The 25,853-nt window shown below is 44.2% G+C and overlaps 1 protein-coding gene across 5 annotated transcripts in view; it reads left to right on the top strand.

Annotated features, from left to right (window-relative positions):
• Nucleotides 1–25,853, top strand: part of LOC138662619 (spermatid perinuclear RNA-binding protein) — a 144,838-nt gene that overhangs the window by 46,017 nt on the left and 72,968 nt on the right. For 3 of the 5 annotated variants that reach the window (XM_069748444.1, XM_069748442.1, XM_069748443.1), the window contains exon 2: nt 1,694–1,806. In XM_069748444.1, the coding sequence (XP_069604545.1) occupies nt 1,801–1,806 (6 nt within the window). In that variant the 5' untranslated portion in view covers nt 1,694–1,800. Of the gene's footprint in view, nt 1–1,693; nt 1,807–21,017; nt 21,178–25,853 lie in introns of all 5 variants that reach the window. The other 2 variants (XM_069748445.1, XM_069748446.1) reach the window with 1 other exon arrangement.

The following is a 25,853-nucleotide window of genomic DNA, read 5'->3' as shown; positions in this document are numbered from 1 at the left end:
TTAGCCACTCCAGACACACGGTCCACCCGTCCTCCAGGACTAGTCACTCCAGACACACGGTCCACCCGTCCTCCAGGACTAGTCACTCCAGACACACGGTCCACCCGGTCTCTAGGACTAGTCACTCCAGACACACAGTCCACCCGGCCTCTAGGATTAGCCACTCCAGACACACGATCCACCCGTCCTCCAGGACTAGTCACTCCAGACACACGGTCCACCCGGCCTCTAGGACTAGTCACTCCAGACACACAGTCCACCCGGCCTCTAGGATTAGCCACTCCAGACACACGGTCCACCCGTCCTCCAGGACTAGTCACTCCAGACACACAGTCCACCCGCCTCTAGGACTAATCACTCCAGACACACAGTCCCCGACCTTTTTCTAGGCATGTAGCAATAGTAAGCACGGCACTCTTGGCTTCTTAGAGGTGCACAAGTTGGGTATCCAACCCATCAAATATAAGCAATAAATTACTTGGCACTCAGGAGATATTTTTGCAAGGTGAGAAGTGAACAATTCGTTTATTCAGTGCATCCAGCTCAACAATTTAAACTGTCCCGAGAGATAGCGTCTCCTCCCGCCCGGTGCCGATGCCCCCTGAGGACACAGCGCTACCGCCATTGCGAGTATCGCCCTTCTGCAGCGCTTTGCCTCCGGACCTACAGACTGCTCCAGTATTCCAAAACTGTTTCTGATGAAGGTCTTGTGATTAGACCGAAAACGTTTAAATTGTTGAGCTGGATGCACTGAATAAACGAATTGTTCACTTCTCACCTTTCAAATATATCTCCTGAGTGCCAAGTAATTTATTGCTTTTTCTAGGCATGTTTTATCAGAAACTCTGTATCATTTCAGACACTTTTGATGGCTGTCGTCTGAACGAAGCTTTGTCTCTATGACCAGAGCGGTTTATCTCTGGGAGAACGAAGCGATCGGCAGTACGAGATCGGGCATGTCCAATCGTCATCTCCACCCCGACACATTAGACTGTCAGCCAAAGCCCATCGATATCGTTGGGTTCTGCCAACATTAGTCCACGGTGTGATACATACGTATCTTATTCATGCCGTCCATGGTCCGGACAGCCTGAATCTCTTCACTTTCTGTCTTACAGGGCATATTGAGGTTTCCTCATCTTGTAAACCTGGCTGCAGAGATCAGCTTTCTGCAGACTTTATTTATTGTAATGCTAATTATTTTCTTCATTGTGCTGCACAAGAACTCACTACTAATACCTAGTCTATGATTCTTGAGCTGACCTTTTCAGGTTATATACTTTCTTATTTGTTGTCATCTCCAGACATGTAACCACTAGTAGTCCTGCTGTTGGGCCGTGTCCTGCTGGATCCTTCTTGTGATTGATATGTAGAGGCGCACAGATCTGGGGAAAGACTGAGCCCCTGCAGTTATTTCTTCCTGCTCCTACATCAGTTTCTCACCTCGGTGTAAAGATGCGCTTGTGCAGTCGTTGACCTTGATGTATTTGTGGCCTGCGACAGGAAGCTGCTTACGTGATTTCCTACGGTGTTACATTGTGAGACAATAACCACCGATTATGTGAGAAAGTAGAAAGTGATTTTCCATTGCGAAGAAAGAGGGGTTGATAGTGTCAAAATATACCCCCAGATCCTTCCTTTATCGCAGCAGGTATTATGCATGCATTACATATTGTCATTTCTTGTTTTACAGCGAGGATTAATAATCTGATCAGCAAGCAAATGAATGGATGACATTCAGCATTTGTAAAGCAAACGGGCTAATTTCTACCTGGAGACACGGATTACAAAGAAACCTTCATGCTGGTAAGTCTTTCATGCTGTCAAATGGGGCTTTTTCTAAAGGGGTTGTCCATCTCTGAAGATATTTTTTTTTTAACTTAAATGAATGTGTTTGGGACTAAAAATCATTTTTGCAATTTGTTTTTGTTAAAAATGTTGCATCGTTTTCTTTTACATTCTCTCTTTCCCTGCTCATTCAGTTTCGATGCGGTCTGTAGTAAACAAAAAAAAACAGCTAAGAGGAGCTAAAAAAAAATACAGATACAACTTATTAGATAGGATTGGGCCGTTTGAATGAGCTCGCTGATGGATTCTCAGTTAGCTCAACTTTTAGCAGAGAGTAAATGCATTTAAAGGGGTTACTCAGAACTTTTTGGGGATTTCATATGGAGCCAAGAACTTACTGGCAGGTATAGTTACTAACTACTTGTTTGTTCTGCCCTACCACGATTTTTTCCGACTCAGGCAGCAATTTTCCTGCTTCCTTTGACCTCCTATCAACAGAGCAGCTCTTTCTTTTGCAGTCTGCTCTGTCGATGGGGTTTTATTGCTGACATCATTCTGATTGACCCTCGGCTCCCCGCAATTAGGCAGCGGGGAGCCAGCTGTCAATCAGCATGACGTTGGCAGTGACGCTTCAGCGACGGAGCAGGAGGGAAGGGAAGGAGCTGCTCTGTTGACATGATATCATAGGAAGCGGAATCGCTGGGAGGACCGGACCATGACCACAGGCCAAAATAGGTACCTACCAGTAAGTTTCTAGTAAGTTTCCAGTAAGTTAGTATCTTTGTTCTAACAAATGTTAAAAGTCTTGAAATCCTACCTCTACCAGTGAAACCTTCTGATATGTTTTGATTGTTGGCGTATACAACAGCTGCAGGCTTAGGCTGTATAGTCATCATATGACGCTGTGATAACTGTTAAAGATTACTGTGTGCATTTTAGACGTATTGTGTGACTTCTCAGTGGTTTGTTTGTGTCATCGTTCTTTCCTGTAATCCTCCCTGTTGATGATGATGTTATGAAGAATGGCTGTTATATGTCCCAAGTAAAATAATTCTCCCACAATGTCTTGGGTGCTGAAATCTGCATCATCTATGACATATTAGCGGTTATCTGAACATCATTTGCATTCCTCTCTGTATCACAATCTAGTGGAGTTGCAGGAACTGAGTTTACATTATTAAAAAAAAAATAGAAACTGAAATTTTCAAAATGTTCTTTTTGCGGATATTATAGTGCCAATAAGGCCATGTTCACACGTTCCTGATTTCCCTGCTGTTTTTTCTGCACTAAAAACCGCAGCTCTTGGCAGAAAACGCAGGTCCTTTTTTTGGTGCGTTTTTTGATGCGTTTTTTAGTGCGTTTTTTATGCAGTTTTCTATGCAGAGTCTGTGTGTTTTTTAAGGAAGTTTTTTAGGGTTAAAATGGCTGAAAATACCCTAACCCTAACCCTATTCTAACCTTAGTGGGGAAAAAAAAATTCTTTATTTTTTTATTGTCCCTACCTATGGGGGTGACAAGGGGGAGGGGGGGGTCATTTACTATTTTTTTTATTTTGATCACTGAGATAGGTTATATCTCAGTGATCAAAATGCACTTTGGAACGAATCTGCCGGCCGGCAGATTCGGCGGGCGCACTGCGCATGCGCCCGCCATTTTGGAAGATGGCGGCGCCCAGGGAGAAGACGGACGGACGGACACCGGGAGGCTGGGTAAGTATAAGGGGGGAAGATGAGAGCACGGGGGGGTGGGGAAGCGGCGGAGCACGGGGGGGTGGCATCGGAGCATGGGGGGGTGGGATTGGGGCACGGGGGGGGGGGGGGCAGCCACACTGCAGCGGTTCTGCACCACAAACCGCAGAAAACCCGCAGATATTTTTTTCATCTGTGGGTTTTACTGCGGGTTTGACCTCACAATGGAGGTCTATGGGTGCAGAACCGCTGCAGTTCCGCAAAAAGAAGTGACATGGTACTTCTTTTTTACCGCAGCTATTCAGCGCAGCTTTTTTAGTTAATTCCCGCATCATGTGCACAGTGGTTCCTGTTTTCCATAGGGTACAGTGTACTGTACCCTGCATGGAAAACAGCTGCGGAGCCGCAGCGGCATAATCGCGGCGGTTCCGCAGTAAAAAACGCACTGTGTGAACATGGCCTAACACTGAAAATAGACTATTTCTAGTCCTCCCATAAACTATAAATCTCTTGCCTTTCCACACTTATCCCTGCACTGACTTTCTAAAACATCAATGGAGTCTAAGCAGCTTTCACAAGATCGTGCAGCTGTGGGGGGATGAAGCTGCTGTCAGACACAGCCAGACTCTCTAAAGAAGAGATAACCATGGTTTACTACCATGTTTCCTTTCTCAGTCATTGTATTATTATTATTATTATTATTATTTATTTATATAGTGTATACACATCGCTCTTCTGTATTTAGAGTAGGAAGCAGTAACACTGACAGTGCTTCCTTCTCCACACCCAGTGATAATTTCATCACTGAGAGTAGGAGGGACAGGAGCTGCTGGGTCAAAGGCTGAAATTAGCCCAATAGAATTTTTTTAGAGCTGTTAAAAAACTCAAAAATGTGCCTAGAACTGGTAAAAAATGGTATAAATATGCAGCGTAGTTTGCATTGCAGTTATCCGGACTTGATCGGGGGCCTTGGTTTATGCTTGGTCTCGGGCACTTTTCATCTGTCTTTGCTTTTTGTCATTTTTTTTTTCTGACATTAATAGCGTCGTCACTGTTCGCTACGATGTCATACGTGGGATCTAGAAGATGTTAACAATGGGGGAAACTATGGCGTTATTTCACGTGTGATCTTTTATTTTTGCAGTCGCACATTTCCTAATTTTATCCACAAGGTTATCAGCCCGACACCTTGTCTTCTCACTCTCTGCTCACACTTCCTCTCAATATTTCTGTTACTGGATGATTATCCGCGTGTCTCACTGCTCGCCAACTCTTACATTTCCCTTCCCTCTACTGCCGTGGCGGATTAATACATTCAAAGTGTGTTTACACCTAACGATCGGAGACCCTGAGCGACCTCCAATCTGCTGTGTGTGTGCTGACCTGTCGACATTTGATAGCACAGACCACAATCCTGATGATCAGCAATAAAACATCTAATGCATGAGGGCTGCCATTGTTCTCGGCAGCACGAGTCCTGTTTACACAGAACAATAAAAAAAAATAGAACAATAGTCACCCTTTAAGTCTTAACATTGTGTAATGATCCTTTATTTTTTACATTTTCTGAATTGCTAGGAAGGTTAAAGGGTTTTCTGAGCTTATAAAAAATACAGAAGAGGACCTAAACGTGTCTGAATGCTCTCACCACAGCTCAGTAATAATTATCCTTTATTTTAATTCTCAATTTCATGCCCCCTGCGCCTTTGTTTTGTTACCTCCGGGGCCTCTGTGGGTTAGATTTACCAAGGTGAAGGTCTTCAGTTCTCCTGATAGCTCCATCGCAGACATTCACTCTATTTAAAGCTTGTATTATATAGTGGTGAAATTATTCCCTGTCTGCACAGAGAACTCAGATATGCTACCAATACATTGTTCTGCAGTTCTCCACATAGTGTTTTCCCCACCATAGTATCTGCTGCCCAGCATGTGACACCAGATCCCTCCTGAGAGGAGAGAGCTGGGGAGCAAGGAACTTTTTTTTTTTTTGTTCAGAGTGTCATATTTAACTCTGTATGATCCAGTCTGAAGCGCATTGACAACTACCTTACTGTAATACAAAACAAGGTGGAACAAACAGGTACAAATGGGGTCATTTGACAATGCTGTTTAATACAAGAATGGTGGCATTCCTTCCATTCTTTACATTCTGTTCACTTGTTGCAGTGACTGAGTGAAAGCGTTCATTGCTTATATGTCCAGATTGTGTGCAACAGCCTCAGATGCAAAGCTCATCACCCCCTTGTGGGGGGACAGGTCACAGCAAGAACACTTTATTGGTCTATTTATGAGTCCATTTTGGCCATAGTGACAAAAATGCATCAAAACCGCAGTCTTATTGCAAATTGTGTAGTTTATCATTGCAGAATTTTTTGCCTCCTTTTTTTAAAGTGCATCATGTTAAAGGTAATAGGCAATTTTCTTACCGGCCGCTCTGTTGCTGAATTATCAGCCTTTTTTCCATCACTTTGATTATCTGAATGCTACAACTCGGACCTGAAGTCAGATTTAATCTGTCGTAGGAAAATTTAGGGAGACTGAGTACTTGTGGGCAGCACAAAAGGTAGTACAGGATTGGGCAACACAAAAGGTGCTGCAGGATAGGGCAGCACAAAAACGTAGTGCAGGAATGGGCAACACAAAAGACACTGCGGGATTGGGTAACACAAAAGATGCTGCAGGATTGGCCAGGACAAAAGACGCTGCTGGAGGATTGGGCAACACAAAATATGCTGCAGGATTGGGCAACACAAAATATGCTGGAGAATTGGGCAACAAAAAAGACACTGTAGGATTGGGCAACACAAAAGACACTGGAGAATTGGGCAACACAAAAGACACTGCAGGATTGGGCAGCACAAAACACACTGCAGGATTGGGCAGCACAAAAGACACTGGAGAATTGGGCAACACAAAAGACACAGGATTGGGCAGAATAAAACACACTTCAGGATTGGGCAACACAAAAGACGCTGGAGGATTGGGCAACACAAAAGACGCTGGAGAATTGGGCAACACAAAAGACGCTGCAGGATTGGGCAGAACAAAACACACTGCAGGATTGGCCAGAAGACAAGACTGCAGGATTGGGCAACACAAAACACGCTTCAGGATTGGGCAGAACAAAACACTGACGGATTGGGCAACACAAAAGACACTGTAGTATTGGGCAACACAAAATATGCTGCAGGATTGGGCAGAACAAAAGACACTGCAGGATTTGGCAATACAAAAGACACTGGAGAATTGGGCAACACAAAAGACACTGGAGAATTGGGCAACACAAAAGATGCTGCAGGATTGGGCAGAACAAAAGACACTGCAGGATTGGGCAGCACAAAACACACTGCAGGATTGGGCAGAACAAAAGACACTGGAGAATTGGGCAACACAAATGACGCTGCAGGATTGGGCAGAACAAAAGACAGTGCAGGATTGGGCAACACAAAAGACGCTGGAGAATTGGGCAACACAAAAGACTCAGGATTGGGCAGAACAAAACACACTGCAGAATTGGGCAACACAATAGACGCTGCAGGATTGGGCAGAACAAAAGACACTGCAGGATTGGGCAGAACAAAAGACACTGCAGGATTGGGCAACAGATGATAAGGGCGGCCATGAACAGAGCTGATCATTCCCTAATAAGGCATCTGGTTATGGAATTATCATGCATCACCAACTACTTTTTTTTTCTACTTTAAAATTCTTGTAAAAAGACCGCTCCGTCAATTTTCTATAGTTTGTGATTGCTATAAAAAGCATTCCACCCACAGGGCTTTTTTATTTTCGAGTCGATGACTATTTGCATCCCTTTAAACATTCAGTTGTTAATGCAGCAGATTGGTGGAGCAGGATATTGTTGAAAAGGGATCCGAGTGCAGCGGCTTAATATTTAATACACTAAAAGCATAGATTTAGTGTACAGGCCAACCTAGACTTGCAATATTTAATAGAGCTTTGCTTTTATCAAATATTGTACAAGCTCTAAATCCTTAAATGGAAATTCATCAGGTAAGTCCCAAGACGTGGAAAAAAAACAAGAAGTTTCTGCTAAATGTAATTACATGCAGCGAGTAGTGTGTGAAAGCTGTTTTTGTTCTGAGCTCCCCTTTCCAAGTTATGACATAATGTAGGATTCATTTACTTTGTTTCAGGGGTTGGAATACAATATTGCTTCAGCTACTTTAACCTTGGCAGTGCCACGTGTGGGTTTCTACTAGCTGGAAAAGTTAATGCTCAATTTCCCAGGTTTTCGGGTTTTGTTTATTTTTTTTTTTTTTAGATTTTTGTACTATTCATTTTAACTTTCCAAAGCAGATTTTACTTTATTTTACAGCATTCTGATTTCTGGCAGTGTACATACCATTGTAAAATGGCAAACACCTTCTGATGGGAAGGCTGCTTGTAGAACCCATGCAAGCCGAAAATAGTAAGCGGGAGCCTGTGAGTTTTTCAGTAATTATTAAGAAACATTACATTCTGATGTCAACCTGATGATTCTACAAAGCCATGTAGTGCTATATAAGCGCTGATTCTCTTCCTCCATTAGACGTCAGTCACAAGCTGTGTGACTTGCCAGCCACTAATTTGAGTAGATAGTTCCTCTTCATCTGCTTTCTTTCCAGCGCAATAGGTGCTGGAACTTCCTTTTCCCAGCTTTTCTCCTGCCGCTGTCCCAATAGCATGCCTGTTTCGAAACTAAAAGGCATCCTGTCTCTGTTAGACCTCATTCACATGTCAGTATTTTCCATCAGTGTTTGTATGCCAGAACCAGGAGTGGTTAAAAAAATGACTGATGTGTGAATATAGTTTTATACTGTATGCAGACAGGAGAGCAGGAGCAAAGACAAAGTCCATCCCCCTAAAACATTTCAGCTTGGAACAGATTACTTGGCAAGTTGGAGATAAAGGATACACCCAGTGGCCAGAAGTATGAAGTGACTTTTTAGGGGCAAGATGGTTTTAATCACTGGTTATATTTTGGTAAATATCTTGACCTGCTAGCTCCACATTGCCCGTTCAGACACTATTGCTACATTACGTGTATTGTATGTATAATGGAGTCTTGGATAGGAGGTATGTGTCACAGAGGTGGCGAGCCTCAGTGATATAAGTCCTGGAAATGAAAGGTTACAGCAGCAATAGGTTGCTGAGAAGTTTTTAATGGTACAGGACTTTGGGTCCAGGGTTTAGGAATGCCCAGAAGAGCTTGGGTGGGAATGGTCGCTCCCGTAGCACCAGTCTTTGCTTTCCATATCCTTTTTAAGGAAGTCTGTGCATGGGAGGTGGAACCTCTGTAGTTTTGGACAGCCTCGGCCACTGTTTGAAAGAGATGGACTTTGATTTAATACAGGTGAGCCTGCATTGCTGGACATTGACCGCCAGTGTATGGACTGTTTCTTTTCATTTACCTTTATGCCTTTTCTTGTTTCGAGTCCTGTGGAAGTCTATAGAGAAGACAAATCTAGCCTTGGTGGACCAGAGACATTGCCTGTGTACACCAGCAGCTGCCAAGGATTATGTATCTGTAGAGTTAAAGTATGTTGCAGCGATGGGCAGAACAGGTGTCCCCTGTGGCAGGTAAGGTTGTACCATACAGATAGGTAAGGGCCCTGGATGTCGGAGAAAGCTGCATTCTGTACTGTAGCATTATTTAGTGTTATTGCTGGAGGTGGTGCTTGGTTCATCTCTCCTGTAATGACGTGTTGGTAACCTATTTATTAAAAATATAGTGAGCATCAGCATGTTCCCTGCGGAGGGCTTATAGCTCCAGGCTGAAAGCTGGGTTTATAACAAAAAAACAAAACAAAAACACCATAGGTATTTTTCTATATTTTGGTCTCATTCCTATTGACCTGAATCCATTCTCAATGCGACACAGTCATAAGGTCTGCTTCCCATTGCATGTATTATTTAGAAAAGCCTCAATGACATGAATTAGAGCGATAATGCACTTTGTCAGCAGTCGTAGACGTTCTGGAGTTTAAGCTTCAGCCCATTTAATTTTAGAATGAAACCTTAAATTGCCTGGAACGAGCCGTGCACCTCTAACCCATAACTATAACCCACCTCTAAACTAACTATGTATTGAGATTCAGCCACTTAAAAAGAGTCTGACAGCACAAGCTGACCGTATAAACTAAGATCTTGGCCATAAAAAAAATCTCACTTTTAGTGATCTAATAGCTGCTTCTGTTCTGCAGAAAATTAAGTTTAACCAAATATGTTAATTAGGGTGCTCGGTGCACCCTGAGTGTGGCCAAGAGACTCAAAAGTGCGCCGTTCTGCCCACTTTTTTTTTGCATGTATCCGCCTCCTTTGCTGGATTGACAGCCATGACTTGCTTGGAGCGAGCGCTGACTGCCCAAAAATGTCAAAAAAAAGCCAGTGAATGAAAGCCCCTGACAAAGCCAGGACTAGCTGCGAAACGCGGTGGGATTTTAGCACGGCTTTTGCAATCTATAGAGATTTTGGTTTCATATTTTGATCTTAAAGGGAATCCGTCAGCAGGTTTTTGCTATGTAATATGAAGACAGCATTTTGTAGAGGATAAAACACAGATTTCAACAATGCCTCTCTTATCAAGCTCCCTCCTGTTGTTTACTTGCAATAATTGGGTTAGTACTAGGAGCTTACCATTGCTGAGACACAGCAGTGTGTACATGCTAGTCTGACACGCCCCCTCCTGTGATAGGCACCTCACTCTCTAGACATTGTATATACAGAGCCTGCTGGGGGCGGGGTTAGCTGTTCTGTGGGCGGGGTTAGCTTCCTTAGCTCTGCTGCATTGCTAAATGTAAATAGTCTGATTGTATCAGAAAGGCTGCTCACAGTGAACTAAGTGATACATCGTTGGATTCAGCTTCTCTTTGCCTACATCAGGCTGCTCTGACATGAGGGCGCAATATCTTGCTAATGGATTCCCTTTAAGAGGTATACGTTTTGTATATTTTATTATATGTTGCATATATTCACTTGAGTGTCCTATCTTTATTCCACACCTCTAAATTTAGAATTTTGACCCTAATTTTTTTTCTTCTAAAGAAATTTGGTCTTATAAAGGACCTCTGATCTCGCTCATTTTTCATGGATTACCCCATTGCGATTTGTTGTCTAGTTCACACATTTCTTTTTTGTGTGTCTGTTATTTTTGTGTGTTTTTTTTAGCCCAATTGCAGTTTGTATTGTTTCTTGTAAATTGACATTTGGCTTTCTCATAAAGGTGGTAGATTTTTTCTTAGGTGTACATGCCATTTTGTTTGTCTTGTTTTTTAGATTATGCAAATGTAACACCCCAGGCTTATTTTTGTGTGTTTGTCCACCATATAAAGGATTGATCACTGATAAGTGTCCTCGGCAGTCACTTGCCAACTCGACTGACATCATGACTTCCATCGCTGAGCGGTGATGCCAGTGGTGTATGGCACAGGACAGCTGTGGCCACTGATTTGCTTAAAGAAAAACCTTTTTGTGTTTCCAAACAGTAAAAACCTCTAAAGACGAGACCATAATTAGTAATAAGAAAGCACAATATTTCACTGATTATCGCGTTCTGTAAACATGCTGGCAATCACCCAGCGAACAAAAGCAAAGCTCGTTAATTGGGGCGAGTGGCTCGTTCATGCTGGCATTAAAGCCAGCACATCGCCCTGTGTAAGCAGAAGATGTGCTGCCGATAACGAGGCTATATATGTGCATTGAATGATTGTAGTGACGATCTGAGAGCAGCATAACGTAGGGGCAGATACCCTGATTCCAGCAATGTATCGCTTTACTGTAAGCTGTAATTGCTGTAGTTTTGATTCAAAACTGTTTTCTCTGCTGCAGATCTAGCAGTTCTCTGAATGGTGAACTCAACCCTCACCACTGATTGGCAGCTTTTTGTGTACACTGTGCATAGGCAGAAAGCAGCCAATCAGTGGTGGGGGCGGGGTTATACAGAGCTCATGAATGTGGAAGACTACATGGCAGCAGATTTACTGGTCCTCTAGTTATGATCTCCTGCTGATAAAATATTGTTTTCATCAAAACTACAGCAAACGGCCCATTAAGTGATGCATTACTGGAATCAGGGTCTCTGTCTCTAAATTATGCTGCTTTCAGATTAGGTAGCAAAAACCTGATGAATGATTCCCTTTTAAAAGGTTGTCGAGGACTTTAACATTTAACTATCTTTAGGATAGGTCATCAATGTCTGATTGATGGGAGTGCGACACCCGTCGCCCCTGCTGCTCAGCTCAGCTCCGTCAACTGTTTAGTGGTCGACTACTGCACATCCGCCACCTATTCAAATCAATAGGCAATGGATCTGCAGTATCCGCAACGACCACTATTCTGTCGACAGTGCAGTACAGTTCTGGCGCCACCGACACCAGAAACAGCTGATCGAAGCCTAGCAGACATCGATGACCTATCCTAAGGTGTTAAAGTCCCAGACAACCCCTTTAAGGGCTTTTTATACAGGACAGTGATTTTTGCCCGGTGTAAACTTGCCCAGCGATGAAATGAGTAAACACTTTGTCTTTCATCACTTCTTTTACGCGGGGAGAAAAAAATATAATTGATTGTCGTGAATCGAGGACGTGCTGCCGACAACAATGAAAACGGGACAAGTCATTTCTATAAAAACGAAAATGACGCAAGTCAATCGGCAGTCGTCTTCTTACATCATCGATCGGCGCTCGTCTTCTTACATCATGGATCGGCGCTCGTCTACTTGCATCATCAATCGGCAGTCGTCTTCTTACATCATCGATCGGCACTCGTCTTCTTACATCATCGATCGGCAGTCGTCTTCTTACATCATCGATCGGCACTCGTCTTCTTACATCATCGATCGGCAGTCGTCTTCTTACATCATCGATCGGCAGTCGTCTTCTTACATCATCGATCGGCAGTCGTCTTCTTACATCATCGATCGGCAATAGTCTTCTTACATCATCGATCGGCAATCGTCTTCTTACATCATCGATCGGCAATAGTCTTCTTACATCATCGATTGGCGCTCGTCTTCTTACATCATCGATTGGCGCTCGTCTTCTTACATCATCGATCGGCAATCGTCTTCTTACATCATCGATCGGCAATAGTCTTCTTACATCATCGATTGGCGCTCGTCTTCTTACATCATCGATTGGCGCTCGTCTTCTTACATCATCGATCGGCGCTCGTTGTGGGCACTTTGTCTGCCCATGTGAACGGACTCACGCTAATCAGACCTACTAGATGCAGTATATAATGAACTTTGGCCATGTATGAGAAAGGTCCCCAGATTGCAGACATTGGGGGACGATTGATTGTTTTCCAATTAAACATTTTGGTCAATTTTTTTATTTTCTTACATCATCGATCGGCGCTCGTCTTCTTACATCATCGATCGGCGCTCGCCTTCTTACATCATCGATCGGCAGTCGTCTTACATCATCGATCGGCGCTCGTCTTCTTACATCATCGATTGGCGCTCGTCCTCTTACATCATCGATCGGCAGTCGTCTTCTTACATCATCGATCGGCAGTCGTCTTCTTACATCATCGATTAACCTCGTCTTACATCATCAATCAGCAGTCGTCTTCTTACATCATCGATCGGCGCTCGTTGTGGGCACTTTGCCCATGTGAACGGACTCACGCTAATCAGACCTATTAGATGCAGTGTATAATGAACTTTGGCCATGTATGAGAAAGGTCCCCAGATTGCAGACATTGATTGTTTTCCAATTAAACATTTTGGTCAATTTTTTATTTTCTTACATCATCGATCGGCGCTCGTCTTCTTACATCATCGATCGGCGCTCGTCTTCTTACATAATCGATCGGCGCTTGTCTTCTTACATCATCGATCGGCAGTCGTCTTCTTACATCATCGATCGGCAGTCGTCTTCTTACATCATCGATCGGCAGTCGTCTTCTTACATCATCGATCGGCAGTCGTCTTACATCATCGATCGGCGCTCGTCTTACATCATCGATTGGCGCTCGCCTTACATCATCGATTGGCGCTCGTCTTCTTACATCATTGATCGGCAGTCGTCTTCTTACATCATCGATCGGCAGTTGTCTTCTTACATCACCGATCAGCAGTCGTCTTCTTACATCATCGATTGGTCCTCGTCTTACATCATCGATCGGCAGTCGTCTTACATCATCGATCGGCAGTCGTCTTCTTACATCATTGATCGGCAGTCGTCTTCTTACATCATCGATCGGCGCTCGTTGTGGGCACTTTGTCTGCCCATGTGAACGGACTCACGCTAATCAGACCTACTAGATGCAGTATTTAATGAACTTTGGCCATGTAAGAGAAAGGTCCCCAGATTGCAGACATTGGGGGACGATTGATTGTTTTCCAATGAAACATTTTGGTCAATTTTTTATTTTCTTACATCATCGATCGGCGCTCGTCTTCTTACATCATCGATCGGCGCTCGTCTTCTTACATCATCGATCAGCAGTCGTCTTCTTACATCATCGATTGGCCCTCGTCTTACATCATCGATCGGCAGTTGTCTTCTTACATTATTGATCGGCAGTCGTCTTCTTACATCATCGATCGGCGCTCGTTGTGGGCACTTTGTCTGCCCATGTGAACGGACTCACGCTAGTCAGACCTACTAGATGCAGTATATAATGAACTTTGGCCATGTATGAGAAAGGTTCCCAGATTGCAGACATTGGGGGACGATTGATTGTTTTCCAATAAAACATTTTCGTCAATTTTTTTTTTCTTCTCCTACATTGCCGTATTTAATAAGTTGGAGAACTAGAAGTGCCAGATTGGAAGCCAGTTGGGTAGACTGGACTAAAAGCTTTCAATTATTGGTTAATACAGCACTAGAAATGAATGGGAGAAGTGATCAGCTGCATCGTAAAATAGAAATTGCTGAAAGACTTGATTGATACTCCTGCCAGGAGCTCTGAAAACCTTCTTCTCTTTCCTGACCTACTTATGCAGTTTCCTACAGTGGTGGAAGCTGTTCCAGAGCGAATGCTGGCTCAACGCCAGGAATAAAATTATACAGCAATAGAACTTTGCACATTTTATTTTTAATTCTTTAGCAGCGAAGTGCCCTGTGAAAAATTACCTGCAAAGGCTCCCGGTGCCGGCTCAGAGTCAACGCTGCCGCTGCTTCTAATTAGGGGTGCCATCCAAATATTTGACTCCGGAATAAAATGCTTTCTGGAGGGCGCTGCTTACTTAGATGGAGCAAATAGTTTTACGAGCCGGTGGATCCACACAATAGGTGGATTTCCTGACAGCACCGACTGCGAGCCATTTGTCTAAGTGGGCTGCACATCGTAAGAGGCTTATGTTTTTACTGATTGCTTTCAAGATGCAGCTCCACTTATTCATTTCTGGCTTAGTTTCAGAGCCGGCTACCCGTTAATCTAGTCTGCACATCACAGATGGGACGTTAAGACCACGGGTAGAAGGGAATTATGTGACTCTTAAGTAGGGCAGTGCACAGGAATATTGTCACCAGAAACAGGACATTTGCAAATTGTCATCTCCAGCAGTGGGGCTCCAAAGCACATACTGCTGTAAAAAGCTGTGATATATGAGCAGATAAAGGGCATCGGCACAAAATGACTGTTCAAAGCACGCACCCTTGGCTTAGAGCAGCTTGCCACCTACTTGCTTTGCATCTATCGCCGCCCTCCTCTTACTTGATTGACATCTCTGGATTTTCACGGGAGGGTGGAGATTGTAGGTTGGACAGTGCATTTAAACCTCCAAGGTTGCACAGAGTTCTTGTGCTTGGTTTAAAAACTGATTTTCTGCCGCAGACTCCCCTTAAATGGGGTATTGTAATTTCCACAATAAGGAAGGTTCCTCTATCTTCGATCTTCAAAATCGATCATGTGGGAGTGGAGAGACAACTGACAAGCACAGCTGAGCACCCCATGAAGAAGGCTGGAATGGTTTCTGTCTGTCTTTGCCTTTCCAATCACTGTATACACAGCGCTGAAGAAGCGCTGTGTACATAGTAATAGTGTGCACTAACTACAATTTCTCCTCTTGACTCAGTGATCATGTGTGTAGGGAGGGAGCAGGAGCTGCCTGGGTCAGGGAGGGAGCAGGAGCTGCCTGGGTCAGGGGAGGGAGCAGGAGCTGCCTGGGTCAGGAGGGAGCAGGAGCTGTCTGGGTTTGGGAGGGAGCAGGAGGTGTCTGTGTCAGAGAGGGAGCAGGAGCTGCCTGGGTCAGGAAGGGAGCAGGAGCTGCCTGGGTCAGGGGAGGGAGCAGGAGCTGCCTGGGTCAGGAGGGAGCAGGAGCTGTCTGGGTTTGGGAGGGAGCAGGAGGTGTCTGTGTCAGAGAGGGAGCAGGAGCTGCCTGGGTCAGGGGAGGGAGCAGGAGCTGCCTGGGTCAGTGAGGGAGCAGGAGGTGTCTGGGTCTGGGAGGGAGCAGGAGGTGTCTGGGTCAGGGAGGGAGCAGGAGGTGTTTGGGTCAGTGAGGGAGAAGGCGGTGTCTGGGTCAGGGAGGGAGCAGGAGGTGTCTGTGTCAGAGGGAGCAGGAGCTGCCTGGGTCAAGGAGGGAGCAGGAGCTGCCTGCGTTTGGGAGGGATAAGGAGCTACTGGGTCTGGGAGGGAGCAGGAGGTGTCTGGGTCAGGGAGGGAGCAGGAGCTGTCTGGGTCAGTGAGGGAGCATGAGGTGTCTGGGTCAGGGAGGGAGCAGGAGGAGGTACCTGGGTTTGGGAGGGAGCAGGAGGTGACTGGGTCAGGGAGGGAGCAGGAGGTGCCAGGACTTGCGTGATCCAGTCAGCCAGGAGCCTGTATTCTACTGTAACTGGGGCTAATCTAGCAGCCCCAGTTACAGGGGAAATCAGATAAAAAAAAAAAGTATTTAAACCTTGAAATTCTCCTAAAGGTCTTCTATAACTTTATGGACAAAGTCTGTGAAAGTGAACTAAATGAAAAATAAATAAAAATTAGGTAGAAAATAAAAATTAGGTAGATAATAAATAATCTAAAAAAACAAAGCCAATCCAAATCCCTGTTACTAGCCCTTCCCCTATCGAAAAATGTGTTTGATATATAAATATAATTGTTACAGAAAGGGGAATTCATTGTAAATAGTATTTTAGTGGTCACTATCTAATAATGTGAATAACAGACATATATTGCCTTTAAGTTCCAACCGGTATTTCCTTATATCAGCAAAAACAAGAGCGTGACAACGACATAAAAATTTGGCACCCTGAATCTAAAAAAAACCCACAAAAATTATTTGAATATCCAAATGAGAAAAAAATTGGCATTGGTATAACCACATGCATGGAAAAAAACAAAAATGTGGCCATTTAGGAACGTTGGTAAATAACCAGGGCCTGAACTGGGTCTTTTATGTTGAACAATTGATGTGGTCACGGATTCCCAATAAAGTGATTGAATGGAGCCATGTTAGATACTTGGGGGTGGGGGGTGGTGGGCGCTACTGTACAGAGGATAAAAGTGGTCACACACATTGGGCTAACTTCAGTAACCAGTAAGTTCTCCTGGTTTGGCTGACCACTTCATGTTTTTTTTAGTTCTATGGACGGATATCAGAGAAGGGGTGGGGGAGATGGCAGGATCAATCATGTTGAATTTCAACATGCCCGATCCTTTGTTTTTAAGAGCGATAAGCTACCGCTGACAAAACTGCATTATTGAATGGATTGTCAAATTGAATATGTATGTATGGCTGTTGGAAGATCAGGAGAAAAGCTGGTATGTCAAACATGGACTTGCCCTGCAATTATTTTTAGGCGTGTGGCCTCCATTAGCTCAAGCCTTTGATTTACTTTTTTTACTATTTGAATGTTTAAGATTCTAGATTTTAGACCCCAATTAATCATAATGTTATGTCATATCCTAGTGATAGATTACATATTGTAAAAATGGAAAATCCCTTTAAGGAAAAAACTCTCAGCACAAGTCAAGGCAAAGATTGATTGTTGATGTTGCGGCTTATGGTGGGTGTTGTCATCCGGAATAACAACCGTCATAGACCTTCATGTTTGTCAATTGAGGATGATGACCCTTCGAGTACACGGGGTGGATATACCATATGTACAGTGCAGGGATTCACTCTCTCAGGTAGGCATTTTGTCCAAACAGGTGCAGTTTTATTGCTTTCATAAAACTCTAAGGCTGTGTGCACACGTTGCGTTTTTTTCGTGTTTTTTTCGCGTTTTCCCCCGATAAAAACGCTATAAAACCGCAAAAAAACGCATACAATAAGCATCCCTTCATTTAGAATGAATTCCGCATGTTTTGTGCACATGATGCGTTTTTTCCGCGAAAAAAAAAACGCATCGCGGTAAAAACTGCAGCATGTTCATTACTTTTGCGTTTTTTTTGCGGATTTCCCACTACAAAATGCATTGGGAAGTGTACGGAAAAAAACGCGGCAAAATCGCGGCAGATTTCTTGCAGAAAATGTCCGTTTTTTTCTCAGGAATTTTCTGCGAGAAATCCTGAACGTGTGCACATAGCCTAAAGGTTTCAAAACCAAAACAGCCTCTTCTGGGCACAAAGGTATCACAGCAAATAAACGGCATTCAGCAGGCACATATATGTAAGGCTAAGTTCACATTTGCGTTGTGCGGTGCAGCGTCGGCGACACAACGCAAATGTGAACGCATGCACAATGCAGCATTTTGTGACGCATGCGTTCATTTTTTCATGATTTTTGGCGCAGAAAAAACTGCATTATGCAGTGTCCTCTGCGCCCTGACAGTTGCGCCAAAGTGACGCATGCATCACAAAACGCAAGAGCAACGCATGTCCATGCGCCCCCCATGTTAAATATAGGGACGCATGCGTCGCCGTGGCTGCCCCCGACGCAACGCTAATGTGAACGTAGCCTTAGTGCGGGCTCACCCGATCAGATTACAGTCCTTTCTCAATGTACTCAACTAAGAGGTACTGTCCTACCATGTCTTGGTATCCCCTTCAGCCTGAGCTTCCAGCGCCAAACAGAAGTGTTCAACTCTGGGGACAGTTCACACTGAACAGGCTGCAGCTTCCAAACGGTTCTCTGCAGCTTCAACACACAGACTGCTCAGCTTTCCTAACTGACCCATGCAGTCTCTATTCAGAGGGAGACCTTGGCATGCATCTCTTTCAGCTACAGCTCACATTTTGGCAGGTCACTCACCAGCGGCACACTCGACTTTGCTCCATCCAGCAGACTGACACGTAGTGAATACAGGCCATGGTTAGTAAACTAACTAGTTAAAGCTAGTCAGATGCATCTAATCAAGACTTGCAGTGCTAGCACTTAACCCAGTCCTACCTGGCTTTGCTAATATGTGTAATATATACTCACAAATGTAACTTGCAGCTGTAATTGAGGCTTAGCCTGTGGTTATGTGCTGAGAGGTGACAGAGAACATGTGCCGTGCTTAGTGACCACTCATCGATCCACCGGTTGATCCCCCATGTGTATACCCAAGGCTCTCCTAAGAAAAGTTTTCTGCTGCGATCAGCCACTAAGTGCCGGTGCTCTTCCCTCCGCGCAGTTACTCATGGAAGCTGGATCGCTGAGGTATTAGAAGTAGGCAGTGTGATCAATGAGTGCAATAACCTCGCCATCCAGCCTCAGTCCCAGGGAGTCAATAATCGGGAGGATGAGAAAAATGAGAGAAGAGTAAGGATTCATCTAGTTACTTGCTACTGTGTGACGCGGGCGTGTAGGAGAACGGCGAGGAGTCTCCGAGAACTTGCCGTGAGTCGGTTTCACCATTCCTCGTTGTTTAGGCTCTTTGGTTTGGTTACTTATTTGTACATTCATTTAAAACTTAATATTCAGTTTTTTCCCCCTAATTTCTGAACTTCATACCTGCTGAAGTGTAGTTCAAAGATCCTAAAAATGTGAAATTGATCAGGCCCCTCAATAACACTTGTCACTTACAGCACTGCTCTGTTGATATTGGGCAGATGTTTTTTGGAGGGGACTTTGGCTTGAGACCTCAGAGCCAGGGTCCTGCTGGCCAGAAGATCGGACCCTGTCAGGGTCCCACGTAAACACGAGTGGGGGAAAAAAAAGTGTATTAGGGCTTATACTACGAGGCACTTCATTATGGCAATCCCACTTCAGGCCATGATAAATTGGTGTCCTGCCCGCCAATCAATACAGGTCCCACTAGGGAGAGATCAAGAAACGGTGTTTTAAGAGGTTATCCTACAATTGATAGTTTTTTTGGGAGCCCCTGTACCCTCTTATTTAAATTACACTGGAAGGTGCACCCAGACACTGCTTATTGTTGTAGTTGTCTGATTTTGTGCCCTGAGTGGTCCTGTCTACATTCTATGTTTGAAGTGGATGGTCTTGCATGGGAGTGAGGATGTGTAACCGGTGTTTTATGTTCATAAACTGTGATTCCCATGAGCTCTTGGTGGTTCGGTCTGTTGGCAGTGTGCACTCTTGCTGTGAGCTGCGTACACTCTTGCTGTGAGCTGCGTACACTCTTGCTGTGGGCTGCGTACGTTCTTGCTGTGGGCTGCGTACGTTCTTACTGTGGGCAGCTTACGCTCGGTCTGTGGGTAGCGTACGCTCGGCCTGTGGGCAGCCTACGCTCGGTCTGTGGGCAGCTTACTCTCGGTGTGTGGGCAGTAAGAGCACCGCTTAGGAAAATAACAATGGTCTTATGCGTATGCTCAGCTGGGACAAGAGAACATTACTTTAGGACGTCTGCAATAGCAATAACAGATAATCATTCGATCTGCATAAGATATTTGAAGGAGATGTGGTAGATGAGCAATTTTCTAAGGTAACAAAATGTAAGAACTATAAGGCTGTGTGCACACGTTGCGGTTTAGGCTTAGGAAGGAAGTTTTGGTGTGGATTCTGCATCTCTTGGCAGAAAACGCAGGTGCGGCTTTGACGCTTTTTTTGTGCGGATTTGCTGCGTTTTTTTCGCGTTTTTTACCCCTGCAGATTTCTATAATGGAATGGGTACAAAAACGCTGTAGATCCGCAAAAAAGAAGTGACATGCTACTTCTTTTAATCCACAGCGTTTCCGCACGGAATTTTCTGCACCATTAGCACAGCATTTTTTTTTTCTCATTGATTTACATTGTACTGTAAATCACTTGCGGATCTGCAGCGTTTCTGCATGGTAAAAAACGCTGCAGATCTGCAGGAAACCCGCAACATGTGCACATAGCCTCAGACTCCTGCTATATGACAGCTTGGTGATCTTACGAAAAAAAAAATCCACAGCACCAGCACAATCAATGTGAATGTATCATACTCTGCAAACGTTCCACCTGGAGACTCCAGCCGGGAGACTCTGCCCCGTGAGAACTCGCCCTAATCGTTATACCTGCTTCTGACCGAACACTCCCTCGTTCTGGGATTCGGAGAGTCGGATGTTGGACGATCTTCTTATTTGGTTTTTCATTTATTCCAGAATTTGCGTGGAATAAGAGAATTATGATGGAGCCTTTTTGGTTCCTTTTCTTTTCCCAGTGTATCACATTCGCTGTACAGTTGTATGGTGATAAAACTAGTATTTGTTTTATTATGTTGTAATGATTCATATGTATTTTTTCAGGGGTTTATGGCTGGCTGCAAACTGATAAAAGTAGCTGACTGTGCGTCTGATGTGTGAGGAGCCGAGACGTATGTGGAGTGTGTGCCACACAGTAGCTTTCCTGTGGACACCTGCAGAGAGAGGAGCCGTGAAGCAACAGTGAGATCCATTCATCAGGATGGTGAGTAGTCGCTGGCTCTGTACAAGGTAGCACTGTTACCGAAATAAGACGTCCCAAGGCTCACCGGCAAGCAGGCCAATGTCTCCATTTCTCAGAAAGTAAAAAAAGAATGGCTGCATTGCAGTCAGAAGAAGCTGCAGGAATAGACTGATTTCACACGTTGCAGCTCTTGAAAAATTGGTGCATTTTTTTTTCCGAGCGTGTTTAGGCGTTACTGTAAAATCTTGGCGTGAATTCAGTATGAAAATAGGACAAGCACTACTTCGTTGTTTTAGTTTTGTTTTTCTTGTTATGTTGATGTGTTTTTTCCTGTAGGTGTGGTGTTTTTTCCTGTAGGCATGGTTGTTTTTTCCTGTAGACATGGTGTTTTTTCCTGTAGGCATGGTGTTATTTCCTGTAGGTATGGTGTTTTTTCTGTAGGTATAGTGTTTTTCCTGTAGGCATTGTGTTTTTTCCTGTAGGCATGGTGTTTTTTCTGTAGATATGGTTTTTCCTGTAGGCATGGTGTTTTTTCCTGTAGGTATGGTGTTTTATCCTGTAGGCGTGGTGTTTTTTCCTGTAGGCGTGGTGTTTTTTCCTGTAGGTGTGGTGTTTTTTCCTGTAGGTATGGTGTTTTTTCTGTAGGTATAGTGTTTTTTCCTGTAGGCATGGTGTTTGTTCTGTAGATATGGTTTTTCCTGTAGGCATGGTGTTTTTTCCTGTAGGCATGGTGTTTTTTCCTGTAGGTATGGTGTTTTTTGCTGTAGACATGGTATTTTTACCTGTAGGCATGGTGTTTTTTCCTGTAGGCATGGTGTTTTTTCCTGTAGGTATGGTGTTTTTTGCTGTAGACATGGTATTTTTTCCTGTAGGCATGGTGTTTTTTCCTGTAGGCATGGTGTTCTTCTAATGCCTTTTGCCATAGGCTTCTCTGTAGGACGTAAATGGTATAAAATACATGATATTTTTTAGAAGCTAAAAAATGAAATACTGCCAAAATCAGGAGCAGGATGATGTAGGAGCAGAGACCCTGAGTCCAGAAATGTTTCACTTATTGGGCTATTTGGTGTAGTTTAGATAAAATCACAGATCTAGCAGTTCTCTGAATGCTGAGCTCTACATAACCCCACCCACTCCACTGATTGGTAGCTTTACAGTGTATACAGGAAGCTACCAACAAATTTTGGGGGCGGGGTTATTCGGAGCTCAGAAGTATGGAGAGCTACCTCACAACAGGTTTGCTAGTCCTTTAGTGATCATCTCCTTATGATAAACTGATTTTATGAAAACTACAGCAAGCAGCCCAGTAAGTGACTCATCACTGAAATCGGGGTCTCTGCCCCTACATTATGCAGCTCTCATGGTAAAAACCTGATGATAAATGCCCTTTAACCCCTTTCTGACATCGGACGTACTATCCCGTCGAGGTGGGGTGGGCCCCCATGACCACGTACGGGATAGTACGTCCAGCGCGATCGGCGGCGCTCACGGGGGGAGCGCCGCCGATCGCGGCCGGGTGTCAGCTGCCTATCGCAGCTGACATCCGGCACTATGTGCCAGGAGCGGTCACGGACCGCCCCCGGCACATTAACCCCTGGCACACCGCGATCAAAGATGATCGCGATGTGCCGGCGGTGCAGGGAAGCATCGCGCAGGGAGGGGGCTCCCTGCGGGCTTCCCTGAGCCCCCCGCAGCAACTCGATGTGATCGCGTTGCTGTGAGGGTCTTACCTCCCTCCCTGCTTCCTCCAGGCCCGGATCCAAGATGGCCGCGGATCCGGGTCCTGCAGGGAGGGAGGTGACTTCACAGAGCCTGCTCAGAGCAGGCACTGTGAAGGCTGCAGCGCTGCATGTCAGATCAGTGATCTGACAGAATGCTGTGCAAACTGTCAGATCATCGATCTGTGATGTCCCCACCCTGGGACAAAGTAAAAAAAAAATTTTCCAAATGTGTAAAAAAAAAAATAAAAAAAAATATTCCTAAATAATGAAAAAAAAAAAAGCGATGCAAAAATAATTATTTTTTTCTATAAAATAGTTTTTATCGTATAAAAGCGCCAAAACATAAAAAAATGATATAAATGAGGTATCGCTGTAATCGTACTGACCCGAAGAATAAAACTGCTTTATCAATTTTACCAAACGCGGAACGGTATAAACGCCTCCCCCAAAAGAAATTCATGAATAGCTGGTTTTTGGTCATTCTGTCTCACAAAAATCGGAATAAAAAGCGATCAAAAAATGTCACGTGCCCGAAAATGTTACCAATAAAAATGTCAACTCGTCCCGCAAAAAACAAGACCTCCCATGACTCTGTGGACCAAAATATGGAAAAATTATAGCTCTCAAAATGTGGTAATGCAAAAAATATTTTTTGCAATAAAAAGCGTCTTTCAGTGTGTGACGGCTGCCAATCATAAAAATCCGCTAAAAAACCCGCTATAAATAGTAAATCAAACCCCCCTTCATCAACCCCTTAGTTAGGGAAAAATAAAAAAAATGTATTTATTTCCATTTTCCCATTAGGGCTAGGGTTAGGATTAGGGTTAGGGCTAGGGCTACAGTTTGGGTTGGGGCTAAAGTTAGGGTTAGGGTTTAGATTACATTTACAGTTGGGAATAGGGTTGAGATTAGGGTTCGGGGTGTGTCAGGGTTAGAGGTGTGGTTAGGGTTACCGTTGGGATTAGGGTTAGGGGAGTGTTTGGATTAGGGTTTCAGTTATAATTGGGGGGTTTCCACTGTTTCGGCACATCAGGGGCTCTCCAAAAGCGACATGGCGTCCGATCTCAATTCCAGCCAATTCTGCGTTGAAAAAGTAAAACAGTGCTTCTTCCCTTCCGAGCTCGCCCGTGTGCCCAAACAGGGGTTTACCCTAACATATGGGGTATCAGCGTACTCAGGACAAATAGGACAACAACTGTTGGGGTCCAATTTCTCCTGTTACCCTTGGGAAAATACAAAACTGGGGGCTAAAAAATAATTTTTGTGGGAAAAAAAAGTTTTTTTATTTTTACGGCTCTGCGTTATAAACTGTAGTGAAACACTTGGGGGTTCAAAGTTCTCACAACACATCTAGATAAGTTCCCTGGGGGGTCTAGTTTCCAATATGGGGTCACTTGTGGGGGGTTTCTACTGTTTAGGTACATTAGGGGTTCTGCAAACGCAATATGATGCCTGCAGACCATTCCATCTAAGTCTGCATTCCAAATGGAGCTCCTTCCCTTCCGAGCCCTCCCATGCGCCCAAACGGTGGTTCCCCCCAACGTATGGGGTATCAGCGTACCCAGGACAAATTGGACAACAACATTTAGGGTCCAATTTCTCCTCTTACCCTCGGGAAAATACAAAACTGGGGGCTAAAAAATAATTTTGGGGGGAAAGATTTTTTTTTTAAATTTTCACGGCTCTGCGTTACAAACTGTAGTGAAACACTTGGGGGTTCAAAGCTCTCACAACACATCTAGATGAGTTCCTTAGGGGGTCTAGTTTCCAAAATGGTGTCACTTGTGGGGGGTTTCTACTGTTTAGGTACATTAGGGGCTCTGCAAATGCAATGTGACACCTGCAGACCATTCCATCTAAGTCTTCATTCCAAATGGAGCTCCTTCCCTTCCGAGCCCTCCCATGCGCCCAAACAGTGCTTCCCCCTCACATATGGGGTATCAGCGCACTCAGGACAAATTGCACAACAAATTTTGGGGTCCAATTTCTCCTGTTACCCTCGGGAAAATACAAAACTGGGGGCTAAAAAATAATTTTTGTGGGAAAAAATTTTTGTTTTATTTTTACGGCTCTCCATTATAAACTTCTGTGAAGCCCTTGGTGGGTCAAAGCGCTCACCACACATCTAGATAAGTTCCTTAGGGGGTCTACTTTCCAAAATGGTGTCACTTGTGAGGGGTTTCTACTATTTAGGTATATTAGGGGCTCTGCAAACGCAACATGGCGTCTCATCTCAATTCCTGTCAATTTTGCATTGAAAAGTCAAACGGCGCTCCTTCCTTTCCGAGCTCTCCCATCCGCCCAAACAGTGGTTTACCCCCACATATGGGGTATCAGCGTACTCGGGACAAATTGTACAACAACTTTTGGGGTCCAATTTCTTCTCTTACCCTTGGAAAAATAAAAAATTGGGGGCGAAAAGATAATTTTTGTGAAAAAATATGATTTTTTATTTTTACGGTTCTGCATTATAAACTTCTGTGAAGCACTGGGTGGGTCAAAGTGCTCACCACACCTCTAGATAAGTTCCTTAGGGGGTCTACTTTCCAAAATGGTGTCACTTGTGGGGGGGTTTCAATGTTTAGGCACATCAGGGGCTGTCCAAACGCAACATGGCGTCCCATCTCAATTCCTGTCAATTTTGCATTGAAAAGTCAAACGGCGCTCCTTCCCTTCCGAGCTCTCCCATCCGCCCAAACAGTGGTTTACCCCCACATATGGGGTATCAGCGTACTCAGGACAAATTGTACAACAACTTTTGGGGTCCAATTTCTTCTCTTACCCTTGGAAAAATAAAAAATTGGGGGCGAAAAGATAATTTTTGTGAAAAAATATGATTTTTTATTTTTACGGTTCTACATTATAAACTTCTGTGAAGCACTTGGTGGGTCAAAGAGCTCACCACACCTCTAGATAAGTTCCTTAGGGGGTCTACTTTACAAAATGGTGTCACTTGTGGGGGGTTTGAATGTTTAG

The sequence above is a fragment of the Ranitomeya imitator genome, chromosome 2 (genome assembly GCF_032444005.1).
Source record: "Ranitomeya imitator isolate aRanImi1 chromosome 2, aRanImi1.pri, whole genome shotgun sequence".
NCBI classification, from domain to species: domain Eukaryota; kingdom Metazoa; phylum Chordata; class Amphibia; order Anura; family Dendrobatidae; genus Ranitomeya; species Ranitomeya imitator.
This window is presented reverse-complemented; position numbering and strand designations above follow the sequence as displayed.